Source organism: Triturus cristatus, chromosome 11 (assembly GCF_964204655.1).
Source record: "Triturus cristatus chromosome 11, aTriCri1.1, whole genome shotgun sequence".
NCBI lineage: Eukaryota > Metazoa > Chordata > Amphibia > Caudata > Salamandridae > Triturus > Triturus cristatus.
In genome coordinates, this window is record NC_140594.1 from 71660210 (window position 1) to 71671885 (window position 11676).

The 11676-nt window shown below is 45.0% G+C and overlaps 1 protein-coding gene across 2 annotated transcripts in view; it reads left to right on the forward strand.

Annotated features, from left to right (window-relative positions):
• The window catches only part of GALNT9 (polypeptide N-acetylgalactosaminyltransferase 9), a 763825-nt gene that overhangs the window by 634737 nt on the left and 117412 nt on the right, over positions 1–11676 (forward strand). For both annotated transcript variants that reach the window (XM_085633497.1, XM_085633498.1), the window contains exon 8: positions 5321–5458. In XM_085633497.1, coding sequence (XP_085489623.1) covers positions 5321–5458 — 138 coding nt within the window. The remainder of the gene's footprint in view (positions 1–5320; positions 5459–11676) is intronic.

Below are 11676 nucleotides of genomic sequence, written 5' to 3' on the forward strand. Positions count from 1 at the left end.
AAACACACCCTGCCTCTACCCGTAGCATGATGAATGAGTACATACACATCCCATGCTCCCGCCACTACTGCACTGCTGGAGTGCACAAACACACCCAGCGTCCACTCATACTGTACAGCGAGAGTAGTGCACACACACCCTGCCTCCACTCCGAGCGTACAGCCGAAATACGTATACATGCTCCACTCCTAGTGTAGTGTCAAAATACACACACACACCCTGCCTCCACTCCTTGTCGACATCTGACGTAAATACACACACCTGGCCTGTTCTGCTACTAGTATAGCTGGAGTATGTCCCACCACTAGTTTTGATTCAGAGTAGATGCACACAGCATGACTTTACTCCTACAGTGCAGTTGGAGTACTTACACACACCTTGCCTCTGCTGCCAGTGTACATCTGAAGTACATACACACCCTGCCCCTGCTCCTAGTGTACAGCTGGTGTGGTGAGTGGCGGCTTTTCCATATACTGCATACATGTTACATACAAGCCAGAGCTTATTAGATAGAAACATGGAAACACTAACTCTATTAGAGTATGTGTGAGAAAGGCTAGGGCATACAAAATTAATATTTTACAATAAAATACTATTATGTGTGTGTGTGTGAGATTGCCATTTGAACATAAACCTTATTGTCAGAGTCATTTGTGCCCAGAAAACACAGTGATGAGATGAGCGGACTTGCAGGGAGCAGACCCACCTTACTCCAGGGAGAATCCCTAAAGGGAAGGTATATATATATCTATATCTATCTACAGACAGACAGACAGACAGACAGACAGACAGACAGACGGACGGACGGACGGACGGATAGATGGATAGATAGATGGATGGATGGATGGATGGATGGGTGGGTGGGTAGATAGATAGATAGATAGATAGATAGATAGATAGATAGATAGATAGATAGATAGATAGATAGATAGATAGATAGATAGATAGATAGATAGATAGATAGATAGATAGATAGATAGATAGATAGATAGATAGATAGATAGATAGATAGATAGATAGATAGATAGATAGATAGATAGATAGATAGATAGATAGATAGATAAGTGAAGATTTGGCAGGGGTGGCGTTCAGACTATGATTGCTGAGAGGGTATTTGCCAGGGAGCCGATACCCGACTGAAGGCCGACAGCTCTCTAAGGTACAAAAGGATGGACACATGACTTGGCACACATATAATCGAGAGATTACTAACTGCTGGGATAAGATAACAATTATTAGATAGCAACATATACTTATATATTCATAGGAGTCAGGTAAGAGCTAGACTCATCTATTAGAGGAAGTAGAGTGTATGAAATTAAATGCTTTTGGAATTTTTAATGTTCATTTGTTTTTATATTATGACTGCTGTGATTATTATATTACCATCATTCTAGTGCATACGTTTTATGAGCTAATTGTTCATAATAAATAAGTTTGTGTTGTAAAGTATCAACTTCTGCGTGTGTCTAGTGTTTCCAGGGGGCAGGGAGTTGGTCCCTATATATGCATTCTTCCTGCTAATAGTCCCTTTGAATGGGTGGGGAATGTATGTCCCCGTGCCTACAATAAATCTTGTTAGTGGTAAGTTTTCATATAAGGATTGGTCGCAGTAGGCCTGGATTACTGTCAGAAGTGATTCAGGAGTCCCAGGGAACGCAGGGGTCACTGTGCACCAGCTATGGGCATTGTGGCTGTTTATGTCTAATGTCCATGGGCTGCAATACTGATAGACTCAGAACTGAGCACCAACTGCACCCCATTAGCACTGGATCCGCAGGATAGCGAAGCAGAGGGACACAAGTCTTACTCAAGGAGGTGGTGGTAGACACTTAGGGCTCAGCCTAATGGCAGTAGAGCACAATAAATCAATGCCCAATCAGTGCTTTATCCTTAAAAAGAGAAAGTGCTTTATTCTAGGTAGAATAGGAAACGGCGCCAATAACTGGAATCACGAATCTTCTCAATAGCCCGCGGCAACCAAAGTCTGTGGCTACCAAAAGCTGTGGCTCCCAATGGTCTTCTGGTATCCCAGACTCTGGTGACCCGGTTCTGCCTCCCACGGCCTCTTTGTTCTTGTTAGATAGGCTGCACGACCATTCTAGAGCTAGGCCTCTCACCCGGCATGGTACCCCACACTGTTAGAACTATTCCTGACAAGATGCGATTTTCCTGTAAACGTTCATAGTTCTCATCAACTGTTTGGACCTTGGTTCAGTGCCTCATCCTTTGATACCAGGCCACCATGCCAGATGCACCCACAGGTTTCAGCTGGGGTTGTGCGTGGTGGCCAGCGCTGGATGTAGGAAACGAGTGCAGCCCTTGGAGGTTCTGGATAAATGTTGGCTTAGGTGGTTTTACTTCCTTCGGTTCCAGATGGGACAATCTTTGGTATGTGGCCTCTGCAGAGATCTTGCAGACCCAATAACCTGCATCCCAGAGGATGAAAGAGCTCGTACTAACAAGTCAGGGTCCAAGCCAGGTTTGAGTGGGAAGATTCTCAGGTACAAAGGGGGTGATCCAAGGTCACAACAGGAACTCTGCCATGTTGTTATGTTACATAGCTGCTGGAGCTGCAATGTATTCTTTGCTGGCCTCTTGCGACAAGAAACCTCAATTCTGGGCTAAGTATCCTCAAAAATATCTCCTTCCGTGTACGTTTCTCCCTAGTTTTCTAGCAGGACTGTGGCAGGACTTTTATATCTGCCCTTCTCAGAGAAGGGGGAAAGCGACCAAGAAACTCAGAAATCACTCCCACTCCAATGCTGAAGACCTACTGGCACTGATCAGTGAGACATCCCTGCAGCACTGCTCTGGGATGCCATCCTGTATTAAAACTGGGATAGCTGAAGACATGGCTGTTCGAGCAGTAGCGGCACCCCCCCACCCCCAGCGCCTTGAGACCCTACGGGTATGTAGTGCGCTCTATAAATGTCACTGATTGAAGGTGGACCCTATGGCCCCTCTCTGTTGTAGGCTACTTCTGGTAACAGCGGAGTGGGTTCTACTTCACCCTGTCTACTCCGCTACTTGCCTTTGTTTAGCAGATTTAGCCGGGGAGATCTTGGTGTTACCTGATTCACTCACCTGGCTAAAGGTCTGAGACAACGCACATCTGTGGGGAAGAGTGGAGTAGGAAGTGAGCAGAGACTCTTCATGCCTTTCAAATGGTCTTCCGTCTCCCTTCTTCCTTTCACAAGAGCTTAGTCCAGTTCACAGGGCTCTCAGGAACGGTCTAATGGCTTCCTACAATTAATATGTCTGTCTGGCAGGCTCTGTCTATCTTCTATTTGGTGAAGATTAGAGATTCAAACACACTCCTTTGTTCCTGCAGTCACACTTAGCCACCCACCCGCTGTTCATCCTGCCATACAGCCACAGAGCACGCATACAAGGCTGTGCCCATCCCTCACACAGAGTGAAGGGCCCTTGTAAAAGAGCCTGACAGAACCCTTTGTGACAGAGAGGTCAATACTGTATTCTACCCATTTGGCTTACAGGTGAAAAGGCAGTTCCTACATCTGTAATCAATGGCTGACACAACTGCATTTATTTATCACCCTGCTCAGTGGACAGTAGTCACTCGCAGCAAAAGAGGAGTTAACTTGGTGTGCCCTGAACTAGATTATTCTTTGCCTGGAGGATATGAGAGTGAGCCTGTTGCTCGGATACATCTAGTGAAATGTAGCAATTTGACTGGCACTAAAGTGCAGCTTTTTCCTTGAATTGCAATGGTTTCCAGACTCAAATGTTCCAAAAAGTACACGAGCTAGAGGCTTATCAAAGGTCTTTCAGAAATCTGTGAGAATTCCTTCAGGGCCAGCAGTCCTGCTGTTCAGAAGTAGCAATATTGTGAGCTGCAAAATCTTTTAAAGTGCTGTGGCCTGGTGTTCCTTTAAGAAGCTCTGGTTATATAAACTGCAACGCCCTTAAAACCATGTGAGATCAGCATAACAAGAGGCTCTGATTGTGGGCCATCAGTCTCAATTAAAAGGCTGTTTGAGTGATCTTTTCCCATTTAGTATTGGTCCCCAAGATAGACCTTAGCAAGTTACAGTCTCACTACTCACCTACTACTTATCCAAGACTTTGAGTAGCATGCCGCTACAACTGAACATGGATAGAGACCCTGGGGAGGACACCTCTTGGAAGTAAAGTCGGTTGTATGGTTTCCTGGTTATTTTGTTATACCTGATGGATTGTCTGGACATTCTTGGCAAGCTCAATGACACTCTTTGCAACAAGCATTGCTGTTGTCTCTAGAACCATAGCAGCCAGTAACTACTACAAGCTCACTGAACTGCTAAGTAGCACCCCATTAGCCCACTGAGTTTCATGAGCAGTGACACTGGACAGTCAAAGCTTAAGCGGAAAGAGATGGGTCCAAGACCAAGAAGGTTAATGTGTCTTCTGGCTTTCCATCTGAGGCATCTCTGTTCAGGTCTCTACTGTTGAATTTCCTTCTGACAGTTTGCAGTTTCCTGGTGTCCCCCAGATTCTGCTTCACTCTGAATGTAAATCTGTGTCATCTGCAGACTCACGAGAACCCATGTGCCAATGCTATGAGTTACTAGAGTGTAAGCTCTTCTCTGGAACTTTCAAAGAAGCAGAACACATATTTTTACTAACACCAACCGTGTCCCGTGCCATACAACAGGACCCGCCCCCTCGTACAACGAGCTCTGCTTAGATGGGCTCCGTAGACATAGTGGAGGAGCCTATCCTCTTCTAAGTTCAACGGTGTGTCCAACCCAATGAAAGATCCCTCTAGGCGCTGTACTACAGCTGTTGCTAGAGGAAGCGTAGTATCTGGAATGCTGACCTTTGCTTGGCCAATCAGATTGCTTACAATGCTGACCATAGAGGGGTCAGCCAGTACAATAGGTTTTACAGTGCAACTAAACATCAACAAGTATAGGGTTAATCCAGAACCTTATTATTGGTGATGAGTGATGATGCAAGATTGGCAAGTGAACTACTGTTTTTTGGCTACAAGTTTTGGAGCATGCTGAGGGATTATGATGTGGACATTTTACTTCTTTGTCTGCTTGTAGGGGTGCATCGGTGGCGTAGATACTAATAGCCTTATCGCCCACATGCAGTGAGGCATTAACAGCTGTTAACAGCCCTGGCTCTCAGCAGGAAGCTCCTGCGCATTTATGTAATCCGTTCTACACTGCCTATCAGGTAGAGTTCACTGCTGTCCCTTAGAACCTGAAGGCCCAAGCGCTCACTGTTCATTAGTAATATAATGTCAATGCAATGTCTCCGCTTCATTGTTCAATGCCTCAATGTCCCTGGTTTTCTCTCTTTCTTACAGAACCCAGGAGTAGACTTTGGCGATGTCTCGGAGAGGATCGCGCTTCGTCAACGACTGGCATGCCGAAGTTTTAAGTGGTACTTGGATAATGTGTACCCGGAAATGAGAGTGTACAACACTACGGTCACTTACGGAGAGGTAAGCAGCCCAGACACTCAGTGCCATGGCACCAGAATAAGTTACACAGCTACTCTACGCCATAGCTGCTCGCGAACTCAAAGCGAGACCGCCTGGTAGCTTGCGCATGGCTATGTTTCAATACCGCTTTTAATCAATGCTGTCAGACATTCCCATTGAGAAGAATAACCCTCTTTGAGAGGGCTTCAGAATAAATGGGCTTCTGTGAGTGCTTGAGTGCACGTGGCAGGATTCCATTGAGCTGTAGACACTGAGTGTAAGAAATGGGTCATGGTGAGTAATGGTTGAACTGTGCAAAGTGATGGTTCCTTGGCACGGATTTAGAGAGACCTCATTTCTAAGCTACAGTCTTTCCTTGCTCGCATAGAGATGTGATTAGACACTATTTCTTACCGATAGCTTATATGATGGTGTTAGAAATGGGATTTCTGGTTGGCTAGGGCATGCGCCCAAGCCAGGCAGAAACCACCACTCTAGTCAGGGCAAAAGGGTTACATACTGAAGATAACCCCTGCCCACCCCCTTGGTAGCTTGGCACAAGCAGTCAGGCTTATCCCAGAGGCAATGTGTAAAGCGTTAGCGCAACACACATAAAGCAGCGACACACTAGGCACACCACAAAAGAAACTCCACACAAGGTTATGTAAAAATAGCCTTTGTATTATCCATAAACACATTAGAAACATAACCACAAACGTACAGTGTGCCACCTGGCACTAGGAAATACTTTACAGAGGATTATGTACATGACAGAGCCAATCGGGCCACTGTTAGAACTATTATAATCACAAGTAGTGAAAATAAAATAACCAGTAACTACTGGTATTAGCATTAGGCATAAGCATTAGACATGAATACATTATGCATCAACATTAGGCATAAACACAGTATGCATAATCACATCAGGCAGAAACCATATTAGGCCTCATCACATTAGCAATGCACCTCAGCATTAGCAGAATTGCCCCATGCCCCTCAATGTCGTTGTCCCCAACTCAGGACACTCTCCAGTGGGAGCCCTTTCCTGGGCTCACCCCGCAATGCCCCCTTCTCAAAAGCAAGGGCTCTGCCTACTGTGCGTGTCCCTTCTGACACAAGGCCTCCACTGGCCCTCTGGCTATAATGGTGGAGAGGGTGCAACTCACCCTGGTCACTATACCCCCAACGTTGCAGCTGCCCGCGATCTGGTGGCGCATCTGTGTAAGCTACCAGGCACCAACAGCGTGCCTTCTATGCCCCACTCACTGGGAAAATTTGTCAGCCGGCTCGAAAATCTGGCTGAAATCAGGCACCGGCAGGATGCCCTGCAGGCCCTGCTCACTGGACCTCTTCAGACCTCGTCAGGTCTCCTTATTGTGACCGGCGATCTGCGGGGACCCGCCTCTCCCTCTACATGGTGGGGGAGAGTCGGGAAGGTGCAGAAATGGAGCCTGCGAGGCTCCGACTCCTCCTGCTGCTCCCTCTTGTCTTGGTGCGGCGCAGTCTTTCTCTCTTTGTGTGGCAAGAGAGCCCGCAAGGCTCCGGTTTAGCCTCTCTCAGTTTGGGCGGACACGCGGGGCTCTCCTCATCATCTCGGGAGCCCCACCCGCAACCAGGCCACAACTCTGCCTGACTTCCGTGGGGCTCTCCATGTTCTCCTGAGAGCCCGCCCACAACCAGGCAATCTTTGCCTGCCTTCCGGTTTCCCGCTGGAGGCTCTGCTCATTAGCGGTTCAACAACAAGCAGCCTTGGCCGCTCCTCAGTGTGCACAACTGTGGGATAGGCTCCTGCCGGCCTCCTGATATCCCCAGGCAATCCCGACCAGGACTTTCGGGTTTTCGCCGCAACCCGGGTCCACGTAGCAAAGCCACAGCTGCCTACAGGTATTTTTAAAGGAAACCGCCTGCAGGATACAGCGCTCTTGAGCGCTAAACAACGAAGCACAACACTCGCTCCAGGGCAAAGTGAGCCCACACCCTGGGCTCAGGCCACGGAGGGGTGGGCAGCGATGCCCATGCTGCAGAAAAGCGCCCCTCCTTAAATCAGCTCTGCGCAAGCCCTCTCCTTGGGGAACAGACTCAAAAGCGCAAAGTCCAGAACGCACCCCACATGCCAAGCCCCAAAGTCCTCAGGGGCAGAGCTGGGCCCAGGCAGGCCAGCGCACAGGGCCCTCTAGCAGAGGGGGGCCTTTGTGGTGGTTCCTCCTGGTGCCCACCAGTCCTGCAGCTCCAAGTCATCCCCCAAAAAGCACACATCATGGGGTCACAGCCCCAGTACTTATACCTCCATGCCTTTGTTCTCTCCCCATGACACAGGCCTAGGCCCGGTCCAAACCAGTTCTGGGGGCACTCCAACCTTTGTTTACAGGGCACAACCACCCTCATGGTCAGAGTAGGCCCTCGCCCCAGACACACCACAGGGGGCGGAGCCAGCATTGAACAAGGCAGGCACAGACCTATACTCCTCCCACTACTCCAAATGCAGATCTGCCTATTCAGCCTAGCGCTGACTCAACCAGCCCCTCTGGAGCCACGGCACCTTACCAGTCTCTGTCACTCCAGAGCCAGACATGCAATACACATTAGACAGGCACAAAGACACATAGCACACAGAAATGCTAACTTCTAAAAGTGGCCTTTCTAAAATAGTGATAATAAATCTGCGTACACCATTACGCAGCATTTATTATTACCATTTCAAACATACCAAACTTGACCACGCTGCTACTCTCATATTAGAAATTACCACTGAATTGCTTATCAGGGAATCCCCAATGCATTACTATGAGAGGGCAGCCTCACTGCAGTGAGAAACCAAAAGGGCTGTTTGTCACTACCAGGACATGTCACACAATTAAGGTACATGTCCTACCTTTTACCTACAATTCCCCCTGCCCATAGGGCTAGCTAGGGCCTACCTTAGGGGTGACTGATATGTAGAAAAAGGGGGTCACAGACGTGGCACCCACTTTATGTGCCACGTCACAGCGGCAATAAACTGCAGTGGCCTGAGACAGGTTTGAAAGGCTACTTTGGTAGGTGGCGCAATCAGCACTGCAAGCCCTCAGTAGCATTTAATTTACTGGCCCTCGGTATCTGAGATACCACTTTACAAGGGACTGACAGGTAAATTAAATATGCCAAACAGGTGTAGAGCAATATTACCATGTTTACCATAGAGAGCACATGCACTTTACACTGGACAGCAGTGATAAACTGCCCAGAGTCCTAAAACCACCAACACCAGGTCAGAAAAAAGACTAGTTATACAGAAAGAAGGGAGAGGCAATGCTATAATGACCAAAGAGTTAATCTCTTTCATTCATCACAGCCGATGACAGAATAAATGATTTCTGTAGCCGGAAATGTTCTTAGTCTTTTTTCTATTTCAGTTTTGTATGTATAGCAGCAAAACAGCCAACGTGTTTCACCCTTTCAGGCTTCCTCAGGGCAACTATAATGTTTCGTAATTGGTGCAGCATCTTATACCCTGCCACTGTTCTCACTGTGTATGTAGAAAAAAGACTAGGAGGAAGGCAAAAAGTTCAGGGATGACCCTTCAAAAAGGACCAAGTACACCAGATGGTGTAACAAAAGGGATTCCAGGGTTGTTCTATGGGGCCAATGCTCATGATGTCATAAAAAGCATGAATAATGAATTCATAGAATTAAAGTGATAGCAGCACGTGCCATTTGATACAAAGGAAATACCACCAGCAATATGAGTCTCACACTTATCATGATTATGACTCTAATATTGTGTTTAAATATTTGATGGGGAAAAAACAGTTTTGATCCAAGTATCATCTTCTAATTTCCTGAGAACAGGAGGTTTTATTGTTGACACACAAACTCATTTTTAGCTGTTTACATTTTTTGAAAGGCACATATTTTTCCTTCTGATACCACCTTTAAATTTCTGATAAATGAGCACACGTCCTTAAATCCCAGCTGTCATTTTCCAAAAATATGCAACTGTTGTATTCAGGTAGTAGCCTTTTATTTTTGGTAAATGAACACATTTTCCCTCAAACATAAACCTGCAATTTCGCAATCTCAACCCTAACATAGGCATTCAACTTTCTCATTTTTTGAGAATACTCTCTTTTTCTCCTCAAATATCAACTTTTTGTTTTTAGTACTGGTTTGATTGACATGTGAAAATATATATTTTAACTGCAAAAAAATTAATGTTATGGTATTTTGAATGACAATAAAACATTAAAAGGATGAAATGCTTCAAAAGCTGTACACCGCCTACCTGTTAAATAAAAAAGAAATAAAAGTTAACAAGCTGTCAGAAATTTTGAGGAGCAAATTTTTCACATAAAATTGTTCCATCTAACACTGCAAACCAGTTTAGTAAAACCATTTAAATCTATTTGTTTTCAGTTGCAAACAACAAAACTTGACTGCTTTGACCGCAGGCTTCTGAACACTAAAAAGTTGAGGCTTTTCAAAGAAAGTTGCTACAGGCTAGATTTTCAGTGGGTCACCGGCAGGAAAAGTTTAACAAACACTGGATGTAAAAACCTCACATTTGAAAACTGAGTCTTGGAAATTATAAAATTGACGCTCAAATGTACAGCAAGATCCCAGCACATTTGCAAAGTCTCTAGAACTATCAAGCACATGCATCAAAGCTTTTTGCCATCGCAAACGGTGCGTTTCACAAAAATCGGCCATTTGCGATCACAAAAATAGCTTTTGCGATGCATGAAACAACTTGCCCCTGGCAATGTAAGATTCCTTAAATGCAATGCAAGATGCCTTTAAAAATAGCGATTGAACTATTTGGGCCCGCTATTTACCGTGGAATCATACAACATGGCAAATAGCGAAAGTTTTGAAAAATGCACTAAAGTTGTAGGTTGCACACACACATGTCCTTGGGACATGTGTGTGCGCAACATATGTGCACGGATCAATTTCAGGGGTGCAACAGGGTGTCCTTTTGACACCCATGCACCCTTGAAATTGCATGCGCAATTTTCCATTCATTCCTATGGGCCTGTAGGGAAGCTATTCCTTATTTGCGACTCGCAATTTGCGAGTTGCAAATAGGGAATGTGTAGGAATCGCTATTATTATAGCGATTCCTACATGCTTAGGATTTTGCGAGTCCTTAATTACGAATCCTTAATATTCACAATTAAGGACTCGCAAAATCCTAGCTTGATGCATGTGTCTGTATGTAAGTAAGAATGTTAATACAATCCACAGAAAACTTACAGAGTTCATAGCCTTGAATGTCTTTTGCAATGCAGTCCATACATGTTCAGATGAGTGACCTTAGTACTAAGGGCCATATGTACGATATTTCAATTTGGCATTTTCAAAATAGCGAATCCCAAGAAATCGCTATTTTGGAAATGCAAAATGGGATGCACAAAAATAGAGATTTCGTAATAGTGATTCCTACAGAGTAGGAATAGGTATTAGGAAATCGCTAATTTGGAAATGCTAAACCATCCACTCCTATGGGCCTTAAAGGCCCATAGGTACGAATAGTTTTGCATTTCCAAATTAGCGATTTCCTAATAGGGAATTGCAAAGTAATAAATGCACAACCAAGGGTGCCTATGGGCCTAAGGCCACCCTTGATGCACCCCCCACCCCCTAAAAAGAGGTGAACATGTAAAGAGTGGAAATGCCCTATGGGCATGTGCTCTACATGGCACTTTAAAAATGCATTTTGGGTGCATTTTTTAAAATTGCACATGGTTACCATGGTTACCATCGACTTGGAGTCAATGGTAATAGCATTTTATAAATGCCCAATTCGCATGCTTTGTGCATGTGCTTAGGAAATTGCATATAGGAAGTCCCTATGTACTATTTTCTATTTAGGGAATCACAAAATGTGATTTCTACTGGGTAGAAATCACGTTTTGCGATTCCGTATCTGCCTTTCTTCATAAGGAAGGCAATTTAGCATTTCTTAATGGATCGAATTTGGTATTCTGTACTGCACTATATTAAATTAAATGAACATAACATAAATGTAGACACCAATAAACATTCAGAGTTCAATGAACTGAACAAGTTTGAAACAAAAATGTGTGTAAAGATAAATGCTGCTAATACTTTTAAAGGAATGTGGAGACCATTCCTCAAAGAGCCCATTCTTGAAATCCATTTAACATCTCAGTTCCTAACAAATTATTCAAGCTTGGAAGTATGGCTCCCACTTCCAACTTTAATTGGGAGCCTCAAACTTAAATGAGTAAATCAGAAAA